The sequence below is a fragment of the Macaca mulatta genome, chromosome 3, assembly GCF_049350105.2.
Source record: "Macaca mulatta isolate MMU2019108-1 chromosome 3, T2T-MMU8v2.0, whole genome shotgun sequence".
Taxonomy (NCBI): Eukaryota; Metazoa; Chordata; class Mammalia; order Primates; family Cercopithecidae; genus Macaca; species Macaca mulatta.
The window spans coordinates 98313439-98341349 of record NC_133408.1 but is presented as its reverse complement, the minus strand read 5'-3'; the positions used below and the strand labels follow the sequence as shown (position 1 = coordinate 98341349).

Genomic DNA, 27911 nt, shown 5'->3' with positions numbered 1-27911 from the left:
AATAGAGGGAAGCAGAAATATAGGGTGCTAATTTGTGCTATAACCTGGTCTCATGTTGTGGTATGTTCCCAGTTGCAACATTTTAAATTTACAAGTAAGAAAGTAAAACAAAGCTTCATATCTGTGAAAGTGAAAAATTGTCCAGAAGTCTTCTATTCAAAGACAAATTAGCTTTTTCTTCCCAATAACTTACCAGAAAGAAATAGGTACTTAGAAACCCTAAGGGGTTCTTTAAATAGGGGTCAGAAAAAATATATAAAAATAAAAAGCAAAGCAAGAAAGAACGTTGTTTAAAAATAAAATGTTCTTTAAAGATGACTGCCCTCTCTTGAAAGATGAGTGCTATATTAAATGGGTAGATGTATCTCTATAACTCATCGTGTTTATATGTAAATTCTCTGGCAGATATAAACCCATCTTTGTCTTCATCTTCTTTATCAAAAATATCCTCCACCAAAGCATCATGATGACTTTCATTCACCACCGCACCATGTTTTTCAAACTCCTTCTTTAAATATGCTTTAACCTACAAAATAACAGATCCCATTAATAACTTGGATTCATAAGATACCCACATTAAGCCAGTCAATATCACAGACATGGACTGTTATTATATTTAGTTAACTGAACTAAATTTAGTTCTAAATTTAGTTCTAAATTTAGTTCAGTTAACTAAATATAATAACTTATTATAATAGTTAACTAAATATAATAACTTCTAAACAGCCATTTTATGACATAGTTCTAATGATAGTTAAAAAATTATAAGAAACTTTTTCCCTTAAAAAAACTGTTGCTAAACTGCTACAGTGGAGACACAAAATACTGCTCAAAGGCAGGGCCAGGTGTGGTGGCTCACGCCTGTTATCCCAGCACTTTGGGAGGCCCAAGTGGGAAGATCACTTGAGGTCAGGAGTTGGAGATCAGCCTGGCCAACATAATGAAACCCCATCTTCACTAAAAACACACAAAAATGGTTAGCCAGGTGTGGTTGCATGCATCTGTAATCCCAGTGGCACCATCTTGGCTCACTGCAACCTCTGCCTCCCAGGCTCAAGCAATCCTCCTACCTCAGCCTCACAGGTATCTGGGACTATAGGCATGCGCTACCACATCTGGTTAACTTTTATATTTTTTGTAGAGATAGGGTTTCACCATGTTGCCTAGGCTGGTCTTGAACTCCTGGGCTGAAGCAATTGACCTGCCTCAGCCTCCCAAAGTGCTGGGATTAGAAGCATGAGCCACTGCACCCCATGGACACTTCTCTTAAAACTAAATAGTGGCATCTTTGACTTGAATAAATGTCTGCAAGTAGTGGGTCTTCTGGGTTTGGTTATGATCATGCCACACTGATTAAGTCTAATCACAACCTTCCAATCTCAGAAAGTCAGGCCTGATAAGTGCCTAGACTACAATTTTCCATTTTCATTTTTTTTTCTTTTCTTTTTTTTTTTTTTTTTTTTTTTTGAGACGGAGTCTCACTCTGCCGCCCAGGCTGGAGTGCAGTGGCCGGATCTCAGCTCACTGCAAGCTCCGCCTCCCGGGTTCACGCCATTCTCCTGCCTCAGCCTCCCCAGTAGCTGGGACTACAGGCGCCTGCCACCTCGCCCGGCTAGTTTTTTTTTTTTGTATTTCTTAGTAGAGACGGGGTTTCACCGTGTCAGCCAGGATGGTCTCAATCTCCTGACCTCGTGATCCGCCCGCCTAGGCCTCCCAAAGTGCTGGGATTACAGGCTTGAGCCACCGCGCCCGGCCTTTTTTCTTTTTTTTTGAAGTGGAGTCTCGCTCTGTCACGCAGGCTGGAGTACAGTGGCGCGATCTCGGCCCACTGCAACCTCCACCTCCCAGGTTCAAGCGATTCACCTGCCTCAGCCTCCCTAGTAGCTGGGATTACAGGCACCTGCCACCATGCCTGGCTAATTTTTGTAATTTTAGTAGAAGACAGGGTTTCACCATGTTGGCCAGGCTGGTCTCGAACTCCTGACCTCAGAAGATCTGCTTGCCTCGGCCTCCCAAAGTTCTGGGATTACAGGTGTGAGCCACCATGCCCGGTATCCATTTTCATTTCATTCAGATATTTAAAAATATAAATATTGTTTTCAATTTCCCACAAGATTCACCACAATGCAAATCAGCCTACATTTTCAGTTTTAATCACATCGCCTCTCTTCCTTCTGTTTAGACCAGCAATTTCAAATCCTCTCTCCCCCAGCTTTCAAGAAGTACACATATAGTATATATTTATTTTTAAGTTAAAGTGATTTAATGCAGTTTTTTAAAAAAGGGGTGGGGGAGAGATGAAACTCTATGGATTAATGTAGAATGTATTTCTAGGATATATTGTGTGAATAAAGCAAAATGACAAAACAGTACGTATAGTTTGCTACCTTTTGTATAAGAAAGGGGGAAATAAGAGTATATTTGGATTTGCAGAAAGAAACATTGGAAGGATATATTAGAAACTAATAAAACTGAGCCGGATGCAGTGGTACATGCCTGTACATAGCAACACTTCATCTCTACAAAAAAAAAAAAAAAAAAAAAAACAGAAAGAAAGAAAAATGTAATTAATAAAACTGGATGTGGGAACAATAGAATAGAAGAGGATGTGGGTAGGAGAAAGACTTTTAAAAATATGTAAATAATAGGCCGGGTGTGCTAGCTCACGCCTGTAATCCCAGCACTTTGGGAGGCCGAGGCAGGCAGATCACAAGGTCAGGAGCTCGAAACCATCGTGGCCAACATGGTGAAACCCCATCTCTACTAAAAATACAACAATTAGCTGGTTGTGGTGGCGTGCACCTGTAGTCCCAGCTACCTGGGAGGCTGAGGCAGAAGAATCGCTTGAACCTGGGAGGTGGAGGTTGCAGTGAGCTGAGATCACCCCACTGCAATCCAGCCTGGTAACACAGCGAGACTGTCTAAAAAAAAAATGTAAATAATAGAAACAAAGTCTTCCTATGTTGGCCAGGTTGGTCTTGAAGTCTTGGCCTCAAGCAATCTTCCTGCCTCAGCCTTCCAAAGTGCTAGGATTACAAGTGTGAGCCACCTCGCCCAGCCAAGACTTTTAAATAAATGTCTTTCTGCTGGGCACGGTGGTTCACATCTGTAATCCCAGCACTTTGGAAGGCCAAGGTGGGGGGATCACGAGGTCAGGAGTTCGAGACCAGCCTAGCCAACACGGTGAAACCTCCATCTCTACTAAAAATACAAAAATTAGCTGGGCATGGTGGTGCAGCTACTTGGGAGGCTGAGGCAGGAGAATTGCTTGAACCTGGGAGGCGGAGGTTGCAGTGAGCTGAGATTTTGCCACTGCACTCTAGCCTGGGCAACAGAGCAAGACTCCGTCTCAGGAAATACATAAATATCTTTTTGTTTTGAACCATCTGACTTGTTATATATTCAAAATTATTTAATGAAAGGGAATTAAAATTTATCTTGGATGGAAGAAAAAGTCATATGACTGGTAACACTATGAGGTGTTATAAATTTAGTGGCTGTGGATCATGAACCCCTGGTTCGTAACAATTTGGCTTATTCAAGACTTAATCATTTCCTGGCCATTAGAATGAATTTGATCAAAGCATAGAAAGGGACTTGATATCTGACCAGTCAGGACAGAATGGAATATGAGTAGATAAAAAACAGGGATAAATATCTCCCTCCACTTCTTTCCCTACAGCAGCCAGACTAAGACAGGTATGTGTAACAATGGCCGAATTATAAGGAGAAGCCTCTTTTTCCTTTCTCTTTACCCAAAGGCTCAGACTTTGATGGGGCTGGAGCCCTGCTGTGTAAAACCCAGGCTGGGGTCTCCTTTATCTGGGGCAACCTGAACAAAACTGAGCAGGTAAGTTGCTTGCTGTTAATTGCTAGGAAAACACTACAAGATGTATTTAACAGCCAGTCTACAGTTTTAACAGAAACTGTCCACATGAGATATTTCTCAGGACAGCTAGCTTCTTATACAGTAACTCCAGATGGAAACAGTCTTGGCAAAATGGTTTTTTCAAAGACCGAAGGGTAAGGATAAGATACAGTGAACCCTAAGCACTGGGAAGAAAAAAAGCAAACGATTGAACGGTGCTTTTTAAGTCTTAATATATTTCTCTCCAAAACAATGATTTATTATGAAAAAGTCCACTTTCAAAGCATCAGTATTTTAAGAAAACTTATAAATAAATGTTATCTAAATAAAAGTAAATTTTAAATATACACATATTTAAAAAGTGAGTTACAGAAACAAAACAAAACCCCAAACAACCAAAGAAGAGCAGAAAGAGGAGTAGGAAGAAGGGAAGGTCACCTCATCTTTAGAGAGTTTCCAGTCATCATTAAGATCCATTTCTTGGAATGATTCATGGGATCTTGGTCCATTTCGAATCTCCAGGAGATCAATATTAAATATCAGTGTACTTTCTGGGGGAATTTTACCTGACATGAGGAGAGAAGGCAGAAAGTTTTAAAAGAGCCAAAAGTTTTAATAATAGAAAATTTATGGTAATGAACAAAGTATTTTTTTTAACTGAATTAAAGAGCCTTCCTAAGATTGTCATATATGATGAAAATTATGTATATTATATTTTACTCAAATAGAATAGAGTAAAAGAAGAAATAATATAAACTAGCAAAGCAAAAGCATTCTATCTTTGGCTTAGCAATTAAAATGTAAATACACACACAATGCATATATATATATATACACACAGAGATGTACCTAATGGCTTGGGTATTAAATTTCTAATATAATTAATATATATTGTATGTGAAGAAGGACTTAAAGGGTTTTAGATAATTCGGAGTTAAGTATATTATAAGTAATAAACTAACTTTTTGGTCAGAAAGTCCTGACCTAGAAATACATATAGTATTGCCATTTCTACCACTGGAAGGCATTTCTACCTATATAATTGAGTGAGCTCTGGTGTCACACTGTCTGAGACTGAAGTTTACATTTGCCCATCTCTAAGCCTCAATTTCTTCATCTATAAAATGCAGATAATAAATTTCCTACCTCAAGAGTCTGTTGGGAGGATAAAGGGAGAAAAATCCATGCAAAATACTTAGCATTAAGCTTGACAAATAGTAAACTCTCAATACATGTTACTGAGGTATAATTTTCTCACAGGCTTTAAAAATAATGCAGGAAGGTTTAACAATTTCAGAAAGTTAGGAAACACTACCTCAGACATAGAACATTATATACATGTTGAAGACATTTCATGGGATGGGAGAAATTAAAATGAATTTCTGAGAAGGGAGACTAAAAATCTTTAAAAGTGAAAAGAGCTTTGTTAAAATCCCAGGAACCTAAAACAAACGAACACCCATCTGTGGAGTATGGACAATTGTTTTCCTCAAACTTGTTTCCTTATAACTATATTTAACATACAGGTCTGAGTAAACATGTTAAATATTTCTTAGTCGTCCTCCCCCCATCCCACATATTTCCATGAAAGGGCATTCATAAATTCCAAAGAGAAGACTTATAAAGTGTCCTGAAGCTTACCATTTCAGATCTAGACAGAGATGCGACACGCGCTAGGTTGCTGATAAAACTGGTATCTTTCCAAAAGAGGCATGCAAGCATGTACTAAAAGACTACAAAATTAGTGTTAAATACAGATTAGAAAAATTAGTTTCATGGCATTCAGTTTGAAGGAAATGACTCAAATTTAGATCTCTACTTATTGTGAAGTAAACTTGAGTTAAATATAGTATGAGAAAGAGTAATGGACGAAAACAACATACAGTAGTCCCCCCTTGGGTATGTCCCAAGAACCGCATTGGATGCCTGAAACCGTGGATAGTACCAAACCCTATATATACAATGCTTTTTCCTATACATGCATATCTGTGATAAAGTTTAATTTATAAAATAGTCACAGTAACAGATTAAAAATAATAAAATAGAACAATTACAACAACATATCACAAGAAAAGTTATGTGAATGTGATCTGTCTCTCATTCTCAAAATACCTTAATATTTTCAGACTGCAGTTGACCACAGGTAACTAAAACTGTAGAAAGTGAAACCACAGGTAAAGGGGGACTACTGTATATAAATACTAAAGGTGAGATAATAAAGATAAAATGAAAAAATTCTCAGTATCAGAAAAAATTTTCTACATACTTGGTTTTCTTCTCTAAAGAGGATTATAACTAAAAGAAGAATTGAAATTGGTTAGTAAATCTTATCCTATGAACAAGATTTATATAGATTTGTATATTTTGGAATACATAATGCTTCCCATATGGCATCTATTTTCCTTCTCAGGAAATGGGCTGGGAATCCTGACTCCTCACTTTGTCAGTGGTTAACCTTAGACTTCAGGATGCTATGAAGTCTGTATTTATACTGTATCAGAGTGGTTGTCTGGTTCTGATGACTACTTAAACTTTTTTTTCTTCATTACGTAAGTAATACATGCTCCTTGTAGAGCATGTACTTGGATGATAAAACCAGAAATAAATATGATTCCCAGTATCACAGTCCATTCTTAACATTCTTATTTCCTTGTGATTAACTATGTATATATACTTTTTCCTATATTTACTATCACATTATATATACTATAGCTTTATTTTCTACTTTTATATATAACACTGTATCTCACACATTCCAGATATAATTTTTAAACTCTTTGGAAATGGCATTTTAAATAACTGGGCCATATTTTATTTAGCTAAATTCTTATCAATATACCACTTAGGACGGTTCCAATTTTTTGCTTAGAAACAATGCAATGATGGATATCCCTGTTCACAAATTTTTTCCTGATATCTAATTATTCCCTTAGGTTTGAAGGAATTATAGAATAAATGCATATAGACATCTTCAGACCTCTTTTTTTTTTTTTTTTTTTTGAGACAGAGTCTCACTCTATCCCCCAGGCTGAAGTACAGTGGCATGTTCTTGGCTCATTGCAACCTCTGTCTCCTATGTTCAAGCAATTCTTCTGCCTCAGGCTCCTAAGTAACTGGGATTATAGGCGCACGCCACCATGTTCAGCTAATTTTGTATTTTTACTAGAGACAGGGTTTCACCATGTTGGCCAGGTTGGTCTTGAACTCCTGACCTCAAGTGATCCATCCTCCTTGGCCTCCCAAAGTGTTGGGATTACAGGCGTGAGCCACCATGCCTGGCCCAGGCCTCTTGATATATATCACAAAGCAGCTCTTTGGAAAGTTGCAGGGGTTCTCACTTGAATACCAGTATATATGTCTGCCCTGAAAAACTAGCACAAAAGCTATCCGGACCAGTTAGCCAGCTTGCTTCTGCTTTGTGACACAGGGAGAATTAAATTCATTTCATGTCGCTCTATGATTTTTAAAAAAATACATTATTAAAAGCTTTATAAATAAATTTTAAAATGGCAATTAAAAGAACTCCCAGTTTGCTGTGAGAGACTTAATATTTGTGAAGTACAACCCATATACAACCCACATCTAAAATGTATTCAATACTTTAATAATCTATATAATAAAAATAACCTATTTCACAGGTTCAACTCATCCAAACACTTATGTTAAGGGATCTTTCTTTCTGCATTGTTACAGTAAATTGGTGAGTTTCAGTTTGGGAAGATGAGAACGTTCTGAAGATGGATAATGGTGATGGTTCCACGATAATGTGAATATATTTAATGCCACTGAACTGTGTACTTAAAAATGGTTCAAATGAAAAATTTTATGTATATTTTATCACAATTAAAACCTACCATATTGGTGAACAGTATTAATAGAGCTCAATATTCTTTTTTTATTGTTAGTATAGTTGCCCATTTAGACATTAAACAAACTGGCCATTTCAATTGATAATCAAGACATAATACAGTTGCTAAAGGAATACATGCCCCTATTAACTTCTAGGGGAAAAAAAAAAGTTGTAGTGACTCTAACTTATGTCTCCTAATCCAGAGACCAACTCTAGTGCTATAGTAAGAAATACAGAAATACTATTACCTTTTCCTTCTTTTCCATAGCCCAGAGCAGGAGGAATGATGAGCTTTCTCTTCTCTCCTACACACATTCCTTTCAAGCCCTGGTCCCAACCTTTGAGAGCCTCCAGGATGCCCAGGGTAAACCAAATGGGTTGACCATTGTTATGTTTGTGACTATGATAGAAAGAAAACACATTACAACTCCTTACTAATTCTAAAAATATTTCTTTAGTGCATTTTCCCACCAGTAAGTGGTTAAGTTTATTAGTTTAAAATTTAATAAATACAGCTATTCTGTATTTGCACACATACACACACCTCCAAGTCAAGTTTATAGGAATTCAATTCACTGCGCATCTTTCTTGATGCAAATTTCACATACTTGACTGGGCTTAAGAAAGACAGAGGAAATAAAAACAATTAACAACCATTTGAACATTTGTCGTATACTAGGAATTATTCTAAATTTTATTTTATGTTTTGCCTGTGAACCCTTACAATAAGCTTATAATGTAAGAACCATTACTACCCCATTGTACAGATAAGGAAACACAGGTTAAGTGTTCCAGTCTTTAAACCTAACTCCGAAGTTCAAGGTCTTAACCACAACGTTATGTTGTCCCAGGAAGGCCACTAGGTTGTAGAACAGGGAGAAAATAATGGAAAAATGGCTGAGTTTGGGAAGGAGATTGAAAGGCTAAGGAGAATTTACTGCCAACATATGTGGGTCCATATGCACACAAATATGGAGAGTGAGAAGCACAGTGTCTTACATACTGCTACAAACTTTCCTTAGCTGCGGCCTGCTGATGGCTCTGATGAGTAGAAAAGGCTGCTTTTCATCCCTAAATCCCCACTCAGACCCTAGCCCGGTTTCCTCCTCAGGGGTCTATAGTGGGGCTATATAGGAAAGTCTGGAAGAGTAGCCCCTCAAGGACTGGTGTATTAGTCCATTTTCCTACTGCTATGAAAAAATATTCAAGACTGGGTAATTTATAAAGTAAAGGAGGTTTAATGGACTTGCAGTTCCACATGGCTGGGGAGGTCTCACAATCATGGCGGAAGGCAAAGGAGGAGCAAAGGCATGTCTTATATGGTAGCAGGCAAGAATGAGTTTGCAGAGGAACTGCCTTTTATAAAACCATCAGATCTCATGAGACTTACTTACTATCACAAGGAGGACAGAATGGGAAAAACCTGCCCTCATGATTCAGTTACTTCCCATCAGGTCCCTCCCACAACATGTGGGGATTACGAGAGCTACAATTTAAGATGAGAATTGGGTGGGGACACAGTCGAACCACATCAACTGGGGAGGAGGGAAATAGGATGTCCTGGATCATAAGCTGAAGAGAGTCTAGCCTAGGAAAACCAACCTGCCGAACTAAATACAGGGGGGCTTGAGGGCTGAGTAATGCCTGATCCCTACTTAGCTCCCTTTCAGCGCAATAAGGAAAATATTCTATTCAAGGATATCTTGTAGGTAAGAAAAAGAAGTCACTGTACTAGGCTTCATGATTACTAAATCTCGGTAATGCCATTTTTTCCTGTAATTTTGCCCAATGATCAAAGAACAAAATGCCAACTGTAGAAAATTAGGGAAGGCTAGAAATGAAAAAAGCAGGAAACATTCTACTACTCATTACTGACTACAATTTTAGCACAGTTCTTGTTAGGGCTAAGCAATTTACCCCATAGGTTATGGTTCTAGAGATGGCAAACGTGCTTACAAACTGATCATTTGATGGTATTTCTTTTTCTTCAGAGCAGAGTCTCGCTCTGTTGCTCAGGCTGGAGTGCAGTGGTGCATTCTCGGCTCACTGCAGCCTCCACCTCCCAGGTTCAAGTGATTCTCCCGCCTCAGCCTCCTGAGTAGCTGGGACTACATGTGTGTGCCACCACATCCAGCTAATTTTTGTATTTTTGGTAGAGAAGGGGTTTCACCATGTTGGCCAGGATGGTCTTGAACTCCTGACCTCACGATCCGCCCACCTCGGCCTCCCAAAGTGCTGGGATTACAGGCGTGAGCCACTGCGCCCGGCCCATTTGATGGTATTTCTTCATGATGTTTACAGTTAGCAGCTTCTGACCATTTACATGGAGGCTGCATGATAACAGTCCCCTCATCAGGTATTAGAACTTAGTAGCAAACTACTAAATAATATTCCATGGCTACCACCAAAGTCAGCCCAGGTTTTTGGTTCAGAGATCTGAAAGAAGTCAGGCTGAGTCTAAAAGAGATCAGACTAAAAATAACAATGTAACTGAATATTCAAAATGCAAATCACATCATTTAATGTTGGCTGTGGCATTCACCTAGTTGACAAGAATAAAGGGCCGTTGAGAATTCTAAGGCAAGCCATGTTTCTGGAACCTTTTCCCAGGGCTAACAGTTCAGAGAAGAGCCCCATTCATTTCCCCAACCCTCAAGAGAGACCAGGTCTGAATGCCCAGTAAAGGCAGTTTATTAGAAAACTAGGCCGAGGATGGGCTATGAAGATTCACTGTTTTAATTCATGTTATTCCCTCTACGTACAACATCCTTCCTTCCCCACTTTCCCCCTGGAAACCTCCACTCATCTTCCAAGGCTCACTTCAATTACGGTCTCTGGGAATTTTTTCCCTTTCCCCACCCCCATGGAGCATAACTACTTACAGGTGCAGTTACGCTTTGCTGGCACTTTGAATATTCTGTACCCTGTATCACTTGCATTATTTACTTGTCTTCCTCCCACCTGTAGATGGTATACTGTTAGAGGACAAGAACCTGCTTCTAGCCATCTTTGCGTCTCCAGGACCAGACTTGTGACCATTCAATAAGAGTTTGATAGATGGACAGATTAATGAATAGATGAAGATGATTAGAAGCCAAAATTTCTGAATCTCCCTAGCACCCAGAACATGGCTTAACATCAAGGAAATGCTCACTAAATACTTTCATAATGGAATGAATGGAACCGATGCCTAATTGAAAATCATTAGGCTGTAAACCATTTCCATGTTCCAATTTCTTCATTTATAGAACAGAAATGATAGTGTAACCACCTGAAAATCCTTCACCTAAACTTCCAAAACCACACCCACCTCATGAATGAAGTGTGACTCTCTAGAAAGAAGCAAATGACTGAAATCATGGTCCTGTGCCTTGACCAAAATATCATCCATCAGAACAAAAGTTAAGTAGGTCAGTGAAACGGCATTAGTATATCCTTCAACAGGCAAATAAGTGATTGTGTAGTTTGCTTTTGAAGTCGCTGTGAAGTTTTAGGTGAACATCACCTACACCACATTAAAAATGGAATCAAGTCATTTTCTCTAAGAAATGGAGTTTGAGATATGAGCATTCTTTAGGGCTTTTTCTACTTATTGCCCAATTATACACCCAGATATATTTCTGCAATATTTCAAAGATTCTAGTTCTAATTTTTATCATAAAAAAAACTGACAGCCTTTTCCAGACCACATGTTTCCAGTAAGACCTTCAAAGGCCTCGCTCGCTACATAAAACTGGCTTTAAACAATTTCCTTTCCCAAAGAAGGAAATAAGATATTTCGGTTTTGTAAAAGAGGTAAAACCAGGTACAAGCCACCTTTCTTGCTGGAGAGCTGGCATAAGTGAGTGAATTCTTAATTATTATTTTACCTGCGGGGCATAATTACTTACGTGGAGTGAAATAAGGAGCCGTCCTTTTCTAAGTAGCCTTCATAGTGGACCAACATCAAATCCCCTCCTTTGGTCTTGCGATGGCAGATGAATGGCTTCTGGAGAACTTCAATTTTCACTTCTGGTTCAGGGATCAGAGCCCCAATCAAAGAAGTGACGAACAGCATCAAGACTGCGTTGCACAAGAAAAGTCTCATGTTGCTGAAGCAGGGAAGAAGTCCCTACAAAAACAGCGAAAGGGTCCTCAACTTCAAAGATTTAAGAACGTAGTTCAAGGCTTAGGGACAACGGCTTCAGGCAAGTTTAGGACTCCCCCCTTCTTAGAAGACGTGGCACATTTACTACCAACTACTTTCTCAGGGGGCGCGAACCCACCTTTAAAGAGTTAAGCCCAAATGAGGGCCTGATTGGCTCTTATGACGTGGCCGCCTGGGAATAGCGGCCTTCCATTGGCTGTTGGTGCTGTCCTTCAGGAAGCTCTCAAGCCAATGACGCTGCAACGATGGAATTTACAGCCCGGTTGAGCCGGGCAGCTGCCAAGCGGCGGATCATCCAGTGTGGTCCTAGAGCCCGGGGGTTTTCAGAATTCAACCCACGTGGATTTTGGGAGAGTGGTGGGGCGCAGACATAACCGGAAACTCCTCCGGCTGATTTATCTCTTTGAAGAGCCCCGCTGAGAGACGTAGGAAGAGTCCCGGGGCCTTATGAAACAGTCGGGGTTCCAGGAAAGTCTCGTTTACTCTCGCCGTTGGAGAGCGGTCCTCCAAGATGCCACGATCCTAGGATTTTGCTATTGCTCGTAAACTGTAAAGACTGACATAGTGCTTTAGGAATCACAAAGCGCGTTCCTGTTGCATGAACCTCGCTACAACCAGTAAGGCAGGTTCTTTTTTTCCCATTAAAAAGAGAAGTAAATTTAGATCAGGAGAGATTAACTGTCCTGCTTAAGGTTATTTGGCCCAGAAGCAGATGAGCTCTGCCTTCAAACCAGGTCTGATTCATTCCACAGCACCACGTCATGTTATGGCTGCTAATAATTTATTCCTTAAGTTACCTTAGAGGGTAAATAATGAGTTACGACTTGCAGACTTCCGCTTTAAAGAAGAAATGGTAATCATGGCTACGAATTACACAGTCTCATCTTAGTTTACATTTTCTAGTTTTCTATTTTTCGCCTAAGTTCAAAAGCAATGCATGTTCATTGTAGTCAATTTGGAAGAAATTGGAAAGCACTAAAGTAGGATTTCCAGATAAAATTGGGGAGTCGAATTAAATTGGAATTTCAGATACATAACGAATAATTGTTTTGCATTTTTATTTACTAAATCAGGCAACTTTACACTAAAGAAAAAGAAAGCTCGTCGGTACCACCACCAGCCGCAAATAATCCTCTTAATATTTTGGTGCATGCTTCTGTAACATATACCTAAAGCGATTTAAATCGTATTGTACTCTTTTCTCACCTTCTCTTTCCACTTAATCTGTAGTTAACATTTTTTTCTGGTCAAATATCCTTAGCACAGTGCATTTCCGCACTCTATGTGCATAGGAATCCTCCTGGAGATCTTGTTTAAAATGCAGATTTTGATTCTGGAGGTCTGGGGTGGGTGCAAGATTCTGCATTTCTAACAAGCTCTTTCTTAGGTGATGTCAATGCTCCGAGTCAGTGGACCAACACTTCCAGTAGCAAGACCTTAGAGTCTGGACAACACCTGTTTACACTGGCCTCATAGTATTCTACCCTGAAATTCCAATCATCTCTTTACGCCCTATTATCGGCTACCTCAAAGTGTGTGAGATCAATTAGGCAGCTTTGGAAAAAGAACACAGGGGGTATCGTGAGAGGTCACGTAGACCCCCAAACGTCAGGCACCCTTTACAGTCAGAACTGTGCTCCACACTTGTCTCAGGGGCGTTCCTCCTCCCATCGCCTAGTCACCCGTCCGCGTCTCAGGACTCAATTTCCCTGCGTGCCTTGCCCACAAAGTCCGCCCCGCCGCTGCCGCCGCAAAATCCCGGAGTGGATTTTGGGAAGGGGCGCGCGAGCGGCGCACTGGGCATGCGTGAGCGCGTCCCGGGCCCGGCAGGTCGAGGGTTCAGGTAGTGCGCCGTGGCGCCGCCTGCGACCGGCAGCTCGGTCGCCGCACTTCGGGGGCTTCGGCTGCCCCTCCGATCCACGTAGGGCTCGAGCCCGTGCCTCCTTGTGAACAGCGTGCCTGGCTTCGCAGCACGGGCTCACCGGCTGACTGGGCTTCTCGCGCCGAGGCCGCCGCAGTGACCCCGCCCCCGGGCCGAGGATGTGAGGCGGACCGAGCGTCCCCACACCGCGCCCGGGCGCCGGGAGTGGGCGTCTGGGCCGCGCCGGGTGATGGCCCTGCTGCCGGTGCTCCTCGCCTCCTGGGGTCTGGGGCAGTGAGGGGGCCGGCGGGCGTGGGCCGAGTGGCAGCGGGCGCCATGGAGGGGGTGCTGTACAAGTGGACCAACTATTTGAGCGGTGAGTGGCCGCGCCGGGCCAGGGGCGCGCTGGGGGCCGGTCCTTTGTCTGTGCTGCCGGAGGGCGGTGTCTGGACTCGTGGGGCGGGGGTCACGGCCCTTTCCTGAGGCCAGCGTGGACCGGGAGTATTTCCCAAAGCAGTTCTTTCACGGGACCGTGTCACCCTGCTGGACGACACGGCCCTCTCTTGGGATTGGGTAAGAGCTGTGGCTGCCCTTTTGCTTCAAGGAAGGCTACAAAGACTGAGATTTGGGATGACTTGAAAGGCACGGTGCTCTCATGGCAGCGGGAGGAAAGCGCAGACGTCCCGCCGTGGGGTCCTCTGGGAATCTCTTGAATTTTGGCGAAGGAACCGGACTCCCTTGGCTCGCAGCTAGGTTGGAAGGTTTTAGAAGAATGCCAGCAGTAACCTGGAATTCCACAGGGGAAAGATCCTTTATCAAAGTCCTCAGTGCAAACATTTTCCCTTTGTCACCTTCTGAGTCATCTGCGTGCACACCAAGGTGTCAGAGTCCCAACTCCACAGTTTCAAAGCTCTGCACAAGGTTTTTATATTTTCTCGTTGAGCGTTTCCTTTTGTTTTACAGACTCTGAAATTACCGTTAAATGAATGCAAATATTTGCAACTTTCTTGCCGTGCCTTACAGATTGGCTTTAAAATAGTACCCGCCCTTTTTGCTGGTTTGTGGAGGTAAAAGCTTCATATCTTGAGAAGGTTGTAACTATTCTACAGCTGTGAAAATTATTCAAAGCGATCATTCTTTTCATGTATGCAACTAGTATTTTAAAAAAGCCTACTATATGCTGGAAACTGTGCTAGCCAATTTTTTGGAAGTAAACTTTTTATCACAGAAAATAGATTAGGTCTTTAAAATTTTAAAGGCAGTGTGTTTGAAAGCAGAAATGTTCCCAGTATCCCTTAGAGTGGGTGAGAGACGTTTTCCTTTCTTTTGTGGGATAATTTTTAAAAGGTTGTAGTATGGTAATGCGCCGGGTGTTTTAAGAATGGGTGTGTGTGGGAGGATCAGTTGGCATAGTAACTTCGAGGAGGTCACACATAGCACAGCCAAAGGTGCCCCTGTTGAGCGTACCCAGAATCTCTTCCCTTTGCCTAGTATAATTAGCAGTGAGTTCGCCTGTTTATTTTTTTCTGTGATCATTAGTAGAGCCTAAATGAGAAGAGGTTTTTCTTGTTTGCTTCAAGGACTTTCCGTGATGTCCGCAATTAGATTAGATGACAGTAACTCAAAGCTAGGCTTTGGTTTGGTGGATGCCAGAGGCTGATCAGCACTGCTAACCTAAGGGGAGGAGGCTTGACCTGGCAGTTTTCCTCTTGAGGTCTCTTTAAGCTCTCAGATGCATATACTTGAGTAAAATTTAGTTGCTGGTCCTTCAATCCTTTCGATTCATTACACACACTTTTTACCTTTTTTTCTTTCATCTTCGACACTCTTCTTTTTTTCCCATTCTTCCCCACCCCCAACTTTTTTTGTTGTTCTGTGGGGTTCCCCCCCCCTTTTCCTTCTCCATTCTATATGGAAAGTTTAGTCTCTTGATACAGTAACTATTTCCTGGTAGTGAAATGCTTTTGATGTTATTGTTGCTGACTGTCCTTGTGTATCCTTCAGTAAAGCAGAACTCTCTAGAAGGATCTTTTGGAATCTTTGTCTTGTGATTCCTATCTGTTCCTAAAAAGAGTCTACTTTTTTCTTCCCAAAGTAAGAGAACTTAATGCTGTGAGTGGTGCTAGGGTGGAAACCCTGAAGAAGAGGGCACTGGAGCCATTGCCAAAGACAGCTTTACATGATGCTGCTTAACCCGCGTGCCCCGTCCTTGTAGGCATACTGTTCATAGAAGCCCATCACGCCACTGGGTACTTTTCCAGATACACTTAGAATGATGGTTCAGCATATTCTCTCCTTTTAGGAGATAAATTTACTTGGGAAAGAAATGGTAATAGCCTAGGAGGATCACATGCATTCTTGTTTCCTCCACTCTCCACTTTTCTACTTGGTCTCCAAAATGAGCATGTTGTGTTAGTGACAAGCTACTTTTTCTTTTTCTGAAGCTTGTTTTAAAAAGTAACTTTTTTTTTCTTGTAGGTTTACACATGGTAACTTTAAAATACATGTAATCCCAATCCAAGTTTTTGTTCATTCTGAATTTTTCTCCAAAGGTAGTGTATAACCCATGCCTCTGTTTGTGTGGTTTGTGTATTTGTCATGCTGACAGCTTGATATGGGATGCCTTGTGTCAAATTTGAGTGAAGTTAGGAAATCAGTTTATCACTTGGTCTTTTGAATCCTTAGGGGATGTTGTTAATTTCATTCAACATCTACTGTGCTAGGTACAGGGGAAGGAATGTTGAACAAAGGCAGTGCCCTTCTTGAGCCTACAGTCTGGTGGGGGAAGAAAGATATTTATTGGATAAGTGGTTAGAACCATGTTTCATTGTGTGTGATTGGTTGGGGAGGAGGGAGGGCAAAGAGGCTAGTGCAGGTTGTTAGAGAAAGCTGCTTTGAGGAAAAGTTTAAGCAGAGTCTGAAGGATAAATCAAGCTGTTAATAGTTCGGTGGAGAGGCCAAGACAGAAGTGTAGTTAGAGGAAGTAAAGAACTTTTCAGGCACAGGGAATGCCAGTGTCAAGGCCCCAAAGCAGAAGAGAGACGTGTGAGTTTGAGGAAAGGAAAGAGGACCCGTCTGGCTGAGAGCTGAGGAGAGTGAGGCTCCAACAAAGATGCAGGGGTGTGCAGGAGGCCAGATATTTCAGGGCCTCATAGGCTGGTTTAAACACTGTGATGTGATTGTGTGTGTGCATGTGGGTACATGCATGCATGCATCTATGAAAGAAAGAGAAGTGATGAGATTGTTTAAAAGCTTACTCTGGCTTTAGTGTAGCATAGAATGTTTTCTGGTTACATCTTTGTATCCTGCTGCATTTATTGTACTTCACTAAATACTACGTATTATTATTTTGTGAGCTTCTTTTGCCTCTTGAATTTTAAATTGATAGGTATTCATTACTGAAAGTTAGAACTCATCAAGCCCTGATAATAGCATCTGAGGTTTACATGAGTGTATTTCTAGAGTGCAGAAAGAGAAAAGAAGTCTCTTTCTTTAAATGCTAAGCATATTCAGGTATTCTATCCTCCTTCAATGAAATATTAAAAAAAAAAGTTTACGTGTATTTTCTCTTACAGTCTGGTGCCATCCTGCCTTTTGGACATTCCGGGATTTAGTGCCAGTACCTTTCTTCAGATGTTAGAAGGTTAAACTTGGGATGAAAAGAGAATGAATTAAAAACATGTTACAGATTCCCACATTGTATGAGATATGCTTCTAAAGAAGCACTGTGTTTGTTAATTTGTGTCTTTGAAGACCTAAAAGTTAGTCAAGGAGTATCATACACGCAGGGGTACACATTAATGCTCTAGAACACTGGTTGAGGAGTCAAAGAGACCTGAAGCCTGGCAAACAGCCCTGTTACTGCCAACTGCAGGGTCACTTTAGCATTCTGAGCCTTAGCGTCTTCCTCCATGAAAATAATGGGATTTACCAGTTTATAATTATAAGAACAGTTAAAAATTTATTAGTACTTACAATGTGCCAAGCACTTTTCTAAACATTTTACATGGATTAACTCAGTCTTTGCAGCAATTTCAGAAAACAGTTGCCTTTATTATGCCCATTTTCCAGATGAAGACACTGAGGTATAGAGACATGGATTTGCTGAAGGTCACACAGCCACTTATTAAGTGGCTTCAGAGTCAGTGCTCCATTAGACAATACTTTTAAAGGTCCTTCTTGCTTGATCATTATGTAATTCTAGCTGATTCATAATGTACCTATATTTAAAGTATGTTTGACCTAGAATAGCAGACTCTATTTCGGGAGTGGGAAGTGGAGAGGAATTCAGGAGTGAAGAAAGCTTTGACGCCCAATGTTGTGCATATGTTTTGCCACAAGGAAATTTCCTAACCTGTACTTTCTACTTTGTAGTTTTAGGTCCTTTTCCTGCCCACTCAGCTGATAGGAGGGCTGCTATCGTGAACTCTAGCCAGCCGCAGGCTGCTTGCGCCTCTCCAGCAGGTTAAGGCTCAGGCACATTGCATTACTGCATTCTGAAAATAACAAAAGCCTGCATCATACTGGCCAGGTGGTCTTCATTAAGGATGTGCTATAATTTTGTTTCCCCTCAGGTGGAGGAAGGTGACTCTTGCCCTATATACTAGTGCTGTGTAAACAGTACCAGGAAGACATCTGGAATATGAGGATTCCTGGTTTCTCAACCACTGGTCAACCCTTTTTGTTGTTAACATTTTAACATCTTTATGGAGTTAATTCATAAACCATAAAATTCATCCATTTAAAATGTACAAGTCAGTGATTTTAGTATATATAAAAAGTGTAACTATTACCATGATCAATTTTAGAACATTTTCATTATCCCAGAAAGAAACCTGTACCCATTAGCAGTCACTCCTACACCTGCCCTTCGCTGTTGGCAATCACGAATCTGTCTGCACAGATTTGCCTCTTCTAGGCAGTTTATATAATTGGAATTATATAATATGTGGTCTTTTGTGGCTAGCTTCTTTTCCATAGCATAATGTTTTTTTTTGGATAGCATGTATCAGAACTTCATTCCTTTTTATTACCAAATAATATTTCATTGTATGTGTATATCGTGTTTTATTTATCCATTCTCAGTTGAAGAACATTTGGATTGGGCTGTTCTTCTTGTTTTTGTTTTTGTTAATTATTATAAAATAACACTGCTGTGAACAGTCATGTATAAGTTTTTGTATAGACATGATTTCGTTTCTCTTGGATATCTATAATACCTAGGAGTGGAATTGCTGGAGTCATATGATAACTATTTAATAATTTGGGAGACTACCAAATAGTTTTCCGTAGTGACTACACCATTTTACATTCTCATCAGTAATCAAAGAAGTTTCTGTCTTCACATTCTCATCAACCTCATTATTGTCTTAGTATAGCTATCCTAGTGGATGTGAAATGGTGTCTCATGGTTTTGATTTATATTTCTCTGACTTGATGTTGATTATCTTTTTATATGCTGATTATCCATTTGTATATCTAGTTTGGAAAAATGTCTGCATTTTTTGCCCATTTGTTTGGGTTATTTTTTCATTATAGAGTTGTAAGAGTTTTTTCTTTTTTGGAGATAGAGTCTTACTCTGTCACCCAGGCTGGAGTGCAGTGGTGCGATCTCTGCTCACTGCAACCTCCGCCTCCCGAGTTTAAGCGATTCTCCTGCCTCAGTCTCCCTAGTAGCTGGGATTACAGGTGCCTGCCACCATGCCCGGCTAATTTTTGAATTTTTAGTAGAAACGGAGTTTCACCATGTTGGCCAGGCTGGTCTCGAACTCCTGACCTCAGATGATCCGCCTGCCTCAGCCTCCCAAAGTGCTAGGATTACAGGTGTGAGCCACTGCACCCGGCCAAGAATTCTTTATTCTGGATATAAGTTCCTTGTTAGATAGATGATTTGCAAATATAGTTGACCCATGAACAATGCATGAGTTGGGGTATCAACCCCCACAGTCAAAAAATCTGCATGTAACTTTCGACTCCCCCAAAATCTTAACCAGTAGCCTGCGAATAACCAAAAGCCTTATGATGAAAAGCCTTATGAATAACTTTAACAATTAACACATATGTTATATGTCATATGTATTGTATACTGCATTCCTACAATAAAGTAAGCCAAAGAAAGGGTTATGAAGAAAATTATAAGGAAGAGAAATACATTTACTATTCATAAAATGGAAGTGGATCATCGTAAAGGTCTTCATTCTTGCTGTCTTCACATTAAGGAGGCAGAGGAAGAGGAAGGGGAGGGGTTGGCTTTGCTATGTCAGAGTAGCAGAAGTGGAAGAAAATCCGCATGTGCACCCTTGAAATTCAAACCCATGGTATTCAAGGATCAACTGTATTTTCTTTTCTGTAGGTTGTCTTTTTCATTTTCCTCCTGGTATCATGTGCAACACAAAAGTTTTAAATTTTGATGTAGTCTCATTTATCAGTTTTTTCTTTTATTGTTTGTTTTTGGTGTTACATTGTCTTAGGAAACCATTGCCAAACCCAAGGTCATGAAGATTTACTCTTAAGGTTTTAAAAATAGTTTTTAGCTCTTACATTTAATTCTCATCCATTTTGCATTAATTTTTGTGTACGATATGAGGTAAGGGTACAACTTTTTTTTTTTTTTTTTTTTTACCTGGATATTCAGTGCTCAACTCTTTACCGTGTAATTTATGGTTTTAGTGATAAAGTCACAAGCCAGCATTGCACCAATGCTTAAGTGTAAAAGGTTGGAGTCAGAGAGCCCTGAGTTTGAACCTTTGCTCCACTACTTAGTAGTGCTAATACCTTGAGCAAGTTACTTAATCTTCCTGAATCTCAGTTTTAAAATGACAGCAACAATAATAGCCGTACTTAGGTTTGTTAAGAATATGCTGTGGATATTTAGCTTAATGTTAGCAGTTTCTGGATCATGCCCGTTAGTGTCAGATACTCTGCAGACATGCTCCACTGTGTACCAGGCAGGTTCCTAGTTCACTTTAAGGGTAGGTTAATTAGATCACTGTTTTGATTAATGATGCCCAGAAACTTTGGTCTCTGTGTATTCAGCCTTCTATTTGCAAATTGTGGTTCCTCGTGGATTCTTTCTGATATAATTATTGGCCATTGCTGTCTCTTCCATTGTGAAGTGTCTGTTCAAATCTTTAACCCATTTTTAAAAGTTAATTGTTTTTATTACTGAGTTGTGAGAGCTCTTTATATATTCTTATTTATTTATTTCGAGACAGTTTCGCTCTGTCACCCAGGTTGGAGTGCAGTGGCGCAATCTCGGCTCACTGCAGCCTTCGCCTCCCGGGTTCAAGCGATTCTCTGCCTCAGCCTCCCAAGTAGCTGGGATTACAGGTGCCTGCCACCATGTCTGCCTAATTTTTTTTTTTTTTTTTTTTTGTATTTTTAGTAGAGACGAGGTTTCACTATGTTGGCCAGGCTGGTCTTGAACTCCTGACCTCGTGATCCACCCTTCTTGGCCTCCCAAAGTGCTGGAATCCCAGGCATGAGCCACCTCACCCAGCTATATATTCTTAATTAAAAGTCCATTGTAGACCGGGCATGGTGGCTCACACCTGTAATGGTGTGGGAAGCTGAGGTGGGCAGATCGCTTGAGGCCAGGAGTTTGAGACCAGCCTGGCCAACATGGTGAAGCCCAGTCTGTAATAAAAACACAAAAATTAGCTGGGCGTGGTGGCACACGCGTGTAATCCCAGCTACTTGGGAGGCTGAGGCAGCAGAATTGTTTGAACCCAGAAGGTGGAGGTTGCAGTGAGCTAAGAGGTTGCAGTGAGCCAAGATCACACCTGTGTTCCAGCCTGGGCAACAGAACGAGACTCTGTTGCAGATAGATAGGTAGATAGATAGATAGACAGACAGACAGACAGACAGACAGATAGATAGATAGATAGAGACTCTGTCTCAGATGGATAGATGGGTGACAGAGCAAGACTGTCGCAAATAGATAGTGTAAGACTCTGTCTCAGGTAGATAGGATAGGATAGGATAGGATAGGATAGGATAGGATAGGATAGGATAGGATGAGATAGAGAGAGAGAGAGAGAGAGAGAGAGAGATAAGAGAAATAATGCCCAGAGGAATTAAGTAGTGTCCTCAAGATGACATACCTGGATGTTATGAGTCTGAACTTAAACCATGGTTTCCTCACTCCATTGTCTTGAGTTAAGGTGCTGGTAAGACATATGAGAAGCAGTGTGCAGAACAAATAAATATTTAGTTTGGTAGCTCAAAGCACACAGGAGAGGTGACCTACATCTTCTAGCAGAAGGTTTTAAAGATAATTTGATATAATGTATTGTAATTATAGTTGGTCTTCTCACCATCTACATGGTAGACTCTCAACTAATCTGTCGCTCCTTGAAGCTGGGATCTTTTCTCTAAATCTCCAAACCTGACAAATTATAACTGCTCAGAAAATGCTTTGTGAATTAATTAATGGTAAATTAAGAAGCCTATAATTTAGCTAATGCTTGGTTAACTGTTACAATGAGGAGTGTTTCTTCTTTCTTCCGTCCTGCCCAGCTACAACAGAACTCTTACTGACTGACCTGGCAGAGGAACCCAAGGCTTTGCTGTCCACATCCCTGTCTGGAACTCCCCTAGAGAAGCTGAGGTTGGGGAGGGCTCTAATGGGATGAGGTATGGCTGAGCGCTCAGGTTGGACATTAGAAAACACCAAGGCTATGGAGGTCAGGGGTAGTAAATGAATAGCTCTGCTTTGCTTCAATTTAAAATGGTAGATTATTTCACTATTAACATCTCTATATAGCATACGTAATATATGATATCATAATATACATGGGTTATGAACATAGAAACCATAATTTATAATGAATAAATTGTCTTGACTCAACATTTCAGATTGTCAATCCTATCAAGACATTAATTTCACTTTTTTTCTTGGCATTAGTTACTTTCTCTTTTTTTATTTAAAAAAATTTGTTTGGAAACAGGGTCTTGCTATGTTGCCCAAGCTGGTCTTGAACTCCTGGCCTCAACTGATCCTTCTGCCCCATGAGCCACCGTACCTGGCAGTTACTATCTCTTGAATCAGATTCTGGGAAAGATGGGAGTTTTCTGTTACTTTGTGTTAGGATAGGTTTTGAAAGCTGAGAGAGACTTCTAGGCATCATCTAAACTCCAGCTGAAATTTTGTAGAAAAGGAAACTAAAGCTGAAAGAAGTTAAGGGACTTAACCTTTTCTTTCTCCCGTTCTGTTCCCCCTTTATTATGGTCACTAATTTTTCCTCTTATTGTTAATGAAAAAGCACCTTTTGTTCACTTTTTTTCTTTACTTTTGGCTAACTTTTCTAGAAAGAGTTTAAATAGTCCCTTTTCATTTTTTTTTTTTCCTGCATTTCTACACAACAGTAGTTCTTACGGATTTTTTTTTTTTTTTTTTTTTTTTAATCTTCAACTTTAAGTTCAGGGGTACATGTGCAGGTTTGTTACATAGATAAATGTGTGCCATGGTTGTTTGCTGTACAGATCATCCCATCACCTAGTTATTAAGCCCAGCATTCATTAATTTTTCCTGATCCTCTCCCTCTCCCAACCCCTCTTAAGGATTTTTAAAATTCACAATATGTTAATTTTTAAATTGTTTTTCCTGTTAAACAGTAAGATTATGAACTTCTGCTTTCCCAGAACACCTTAATTTTTAAGGCAAAAGTTCTGAAGGAACTGTGGTAGACTTAAAGGCAGAATGATATACTCTAGCATGAGGCTAACTAGTAGGCATTCTACTAGTTGTTTATTTAAGAGTCATTATTGGACCAAGATGTAATAAGCCCATTGTAATTATTACAATAAACTGAACAAAATACAACAATAGAATATTGCATTTTTTTCACATGCACATAGAACATTCACCAAGATAGACCATATTCTGAGCTATAATAGTAAACCTTGCCAAAACTTGTCAAAAGAATGTTCTGTGTCTTTAATAGAAGTAAACTACAGACCGGGCGCGGTGGCTTACGCCTGTAATCCCAGCACTTTGGGAGGCCGAGACGGGCGGATCACGAGGTCAGGGGATCGAGACCATCCTGGCTAACACGGTGAAACCCCGTCTCTACTAAAAATACAAAAAAATTAGCCGGGCGTAGTGGCGGGTGCCTGTAGTCCCAGCTACTCGGGAGGCTGAGGCAGGAGAATGGTGTGAACCCGGGAGGCGGAGCTTGCAGTGAGCCGAGATCGCGCCACTGCACTCCAACCTGGGCATCTGAGCAAGACTCCGTCTCAAAAAAAAAAAAAAAGTAAACTACAAATTAATAACAGATGTAGAGAATCCTCTGAAATATTAGGAAATTAAACAGTACACTTCAAAGTAGCCTATGGGTCAAAGAGAAGGTCTCCAAGAAAATTGCGAAATATTTTGAACTTAAAATGAAAGCACAACAGTGGTTGGCCAAGGGTAAAGGGAGAGGGGAAGGCTTGATCACAAAGGAGTAATACAAGGGAATTTTGGGGACAATTTTGGTAGAATGGAATTTTCTGTATCTTGATTATTGCGGTGGTTATTAAAGGACTATGCATTTATCAAAACTCAGAATTGTTCACCAAATAATGAATTTTATTTTATGTAAGTCTTAAAACTTTTAAGTGTCTATTTAATGGAGTACAGTTTTTCATAGTGATGTGTTTGGATGAGGCACTTGTCACAAGGCAGCTGCCAGAAGAATGAAGCGAAGCTACAGTACTTTCTAGTCAGAAGTGGGTATGACTCATAAGTAATTACTTTTGGTTTGGATCTTTTAAGGGAATAGGAACATCTCCATTTAGAAATTTTGACTTAAAAACGGTGGTTGCTGTTGGGAAATTTAAAAAAAGAAATTTTAGTGTAAAGTTAACATGAGGTATGCCAGTTTAAATCCAAATATAAATGCATTTTTTGAAGAAAATTATGCTCATTGAAAACATATTGTTCAACATTAATTGAACTGAAAAGCCTTTTGGCTAAGATTTTTTAAAAGTAAATTTTACACAGTTGTTTGTCCATTAAGTATAGAAAGGCACTGCACTATGTGAGAAAAGAGTAAGCTGGTAGCAGTTTTGGAATAGTGATTTTTAAATCTTTAATTTCTTTAAACAATGTTTTGTAGTTTTCAGTGTTTTACACTTAGTTTTAAAATTTTATTGTTGGTCAGCTGTGGTCCTCACGCCTGTAATCCCAGCACTTTGGGAGGCCAAGGTGGGTGGATCACCTGAGGTCAGGAGTTTGAGACCAGCCTGGCCAATATGGTGAAAGCTCGTCTCTACTCAAAATACAAAAATTAGCCGAGTGTGGTGGCGGGCACCTGTAATCCCAGCTACTCGGGAGGCTAAGGCAGGAGAATCGCTTGAACTCGGGAGGCGGAGGTGGCAGTGAGCCCAGGTCACGCCATTGTACTGAAAACTTTCATTTTCAGACTGTTCATTGCAACTGTACAGAGATACAATTTTAATTGTATGTTAGTCTTATATCCTATTTCCTTGCTGAACTTATTTATTCTAGTAGTTTTTTTTACTGGCTTCCTTGCGTTTTGTTTTTGTTTAAATATATAAGAGCCCATCTGTGATTAGAGCTGGGTTTGCTTCTTCCTTTCCAATCTAGATGTCTTTTATTTCACTTATTGACTAATTGCCCTGGCTAAAAGCTTTAGTACAGTGTTGACTAAAAGTGGTAAAAACAAACATCCTTGTCTTGTTTCCCATCTTTGAGGGGAAGCATCCTGTTTTTCACCTTATACACATTAACTATGGGTTTTTTGTAGATGTCTTTATCAGGTTGAAGTTCTCTTCTAAGTTTGTTAGGTATTTTTATTATGAAAGGGTGTTAGATTTTTGTCAAGTGCTTTTTGTACGTTTTGTGAGATGATCATGTGATAGTTTAGAGCTTTTGTGTTTGCAGAAAGACCCAGTTCATGCAGGCTTAAAGTAAAAAGGGATGTTTATTGGTTCATTTAATAGAAAAGTCTAGGGGGTGTCTTACCTTCAGGAATGATGTGGGCTGATCAAGGGGTTCAAACAATGTCATCCGGATTTTCTTCCTTCTCCTTCTGTCCCTCAAATCCTTCCAGTCCCATTCCCTTTGTGTGTGAATCATGTTTAGGTCCTGTGTGATGGCAAACTGCTGCAGGCAGCTGCAGGCTAACTTTCTTAAGACCAGAGAGAAAAGAAATAGTCCTCATTTCTTTATGCCTTTGCCCAGTCCCAGCAAAAGTCCCAGAATTGTCTCCAGTTGGGCCACTTGCCCATTCTGGATATCATTGAGGATAGGGGATGTGAAGCTTCATTTAGGCCTAAATCACATACCTACCCTGGAGCTGGTCACCCCCACCCAAACCCCATGGATGGAGTGTGGAGAAGGGAGTTTTCATCAGTGGAAAAGTACTAGGTAGATGCTGGATTGCCAAAAATTAAATGTCAAGTATACTTTCTGTAGTGAAACAATCCAGGATAACACAAAGTGTATGAAATTGGTATTTAAATACTCTTTTTTAACCCCCTACCCCATCCCTGGCAATGATAGCTAATATGAGCTAAAACTCTCCCCTGCTCGTTGAAGTTTCATGTGTAATCCTTCCAAGCAGGGAATTTGAGTGATACCACATTGTATCTCTAATAGAGGATGGCATAAAAGAGGGTGGAGATTGGATAGGAAGATAGTCTAGTGGTCATCTAAGGGAGCAGGGAGTAGTTCAGACCAACAGTTTTCATCTGCCCTTTAGTTCCCTTGACTGATCATTTCTGAGATAACTGCAGATTAATTTAAAATAGAAACTGGATTAATGGTCTTTTTTTCATCCATGCCTGTTTTCTCTACAATTCATCATTCCTGGGCCGTATCCCAGTTTCCCATCAGTGGACATTATGAAAGAGCAGTATGTCCTGGTGCTAATCTGAACTCTCTCCATCACTCTGCATTTAAATTTTGTCTAATAGGAATGAGATTTCTCTGGTCTCTTAATGTGCCTTTTGAAACTGCAAGAATTTTGTGCTTATAAGAAAAGTTTTTCTTGGTCACAGTTTGTGTAGTTACAAAGGACAGAATAAAATTGCCATATATTGAATATCCCTTGTATAATTATAACCTCCCCTAGATAAATACAGAACCTGTTATAAGGAAGGTAATGTTTCAGTTGCTATCATAATTTACCAGCTACCTTTTTTTTTTTTTTTTTTTTTTGAGACAACATCTCACTCTGTCACCCAGGCTGGAGTGCAGTGGCGTGATCATAACTTACTGTAGTCTCGAACTCTAGGCTCAGGCAGTCCTGTCTCAGGTGTATCACCTTGCCCAGCTAATTTTTAAAATTTTTTGTGGAGACAGGATCTCACTATGTTGACTGGGCTGGTTTTGAATTCCCAGCCTCAAGCAATCCTCCTGCCTCAGTCTCCTAAAGTGCTGGGATTACAGGAGTGAACCACGGAACCCAGCCTTCAAGCTGCTTTCAGAATTTACTGCAGCTGTGCTTTGGGTGGGGTTGAGAGCTGCTCTTCAACATTTTTCAAATTCTTGTAAGATAAAACTAGTTTCGTACATTTTTTTCAATTTTAGGACACTTTTTTTTCACATTTTTTTTTTATTATTATACTTTAAGTTCTAGGGTACATGTGCACAACGTGCAGGTTTGTTACATATGTATACATGTGCCATGTTGGTGTGCTGCACCCATCAACTTGTCAGCACCCATGTAAAAAACTCGTCATTTACATCAGTTATAACTCCAAATGCCATCCCTTTCCCCTCCCCCTCCCCATAATAGGCCCCGGTGTGTGATGTTCCCCTTCCCATGTCCAAGTGATCTCATTGTTCAAGTCCCACCTATGAGTGAGAACATGCAGTGTTTGGTTTAATGTTTTTGCGGTTTAAATCAGTTTGCTGAGAATGATGGTTTCCACCTGTACCCATGTCCCTACAAAGGACACGAACTCATCCTTTTTTATGGCTGCATAGTATTCCATGGTGTATATGTGCCACATTTTCTTAATCCAGTCTGTCACTGATGAACATTTGGGTTGATTCCAAGTCTTTGCTATTGTGAATAGTGCCGCAATAAACATACATGTGCATGTGTCTTTATAGCAGCATGATTTATAATCCTTTGGGTATATACCCAGTAATGCGATGACTGGGTCATATGGTATTTCTAGTTCTAGATCCTTGAGAAATCGCCATACTGTTTTCCACAATGGTTGAACTAGT

The 27911-nt window shown here is 40.3% G+C and overlaps 2 protein-coding genes across 6 annotated transcripts in view; one reads left to right on the top strand and one right to left on the bottom strand.

Annotated features, from left to right (window-relative positions):
• The window catches only part of PLEKHA8 (pleckstrin homology domain containing A8), a 137700-nt gene that overhangs the window by 24885 nt on the left and 84904 nt on the right, over window positions 1–27911 (top strand). For 3 of the 5 annotated variants that reach the window (XM_077994684.1, XM_077994683.1, XM_077994685.1), the window contains exon 1: window positions 13711–14102. The exons of 1 other annotated variant lie outside the window; for it this stretch is intronic. In XM_077994684.1, the coding sequence (XP_077850810.1) occupies window positions 14063–14102 (40 nt within the window). In that variant the 5' untranslated portion in view covers window positions 13711–14062. 5 annotated transcript variants of the gene reach the window in all.
• FKBP14 (FKBP prolyl isomerase 14) lies at window positions 143–11892 on the bottom strand. Its single transcript, NM_001266094.1, is given in 4 exon segments — window positions 143–526; window positions 4307–4434; window positions 7967–8118; window positions 11609–11892. Coding segments are annotated over 4 exon segments (636 nt in total). The 5' UTR covers window positions 11806–11892; the 3' UTR covers window positions 143–367.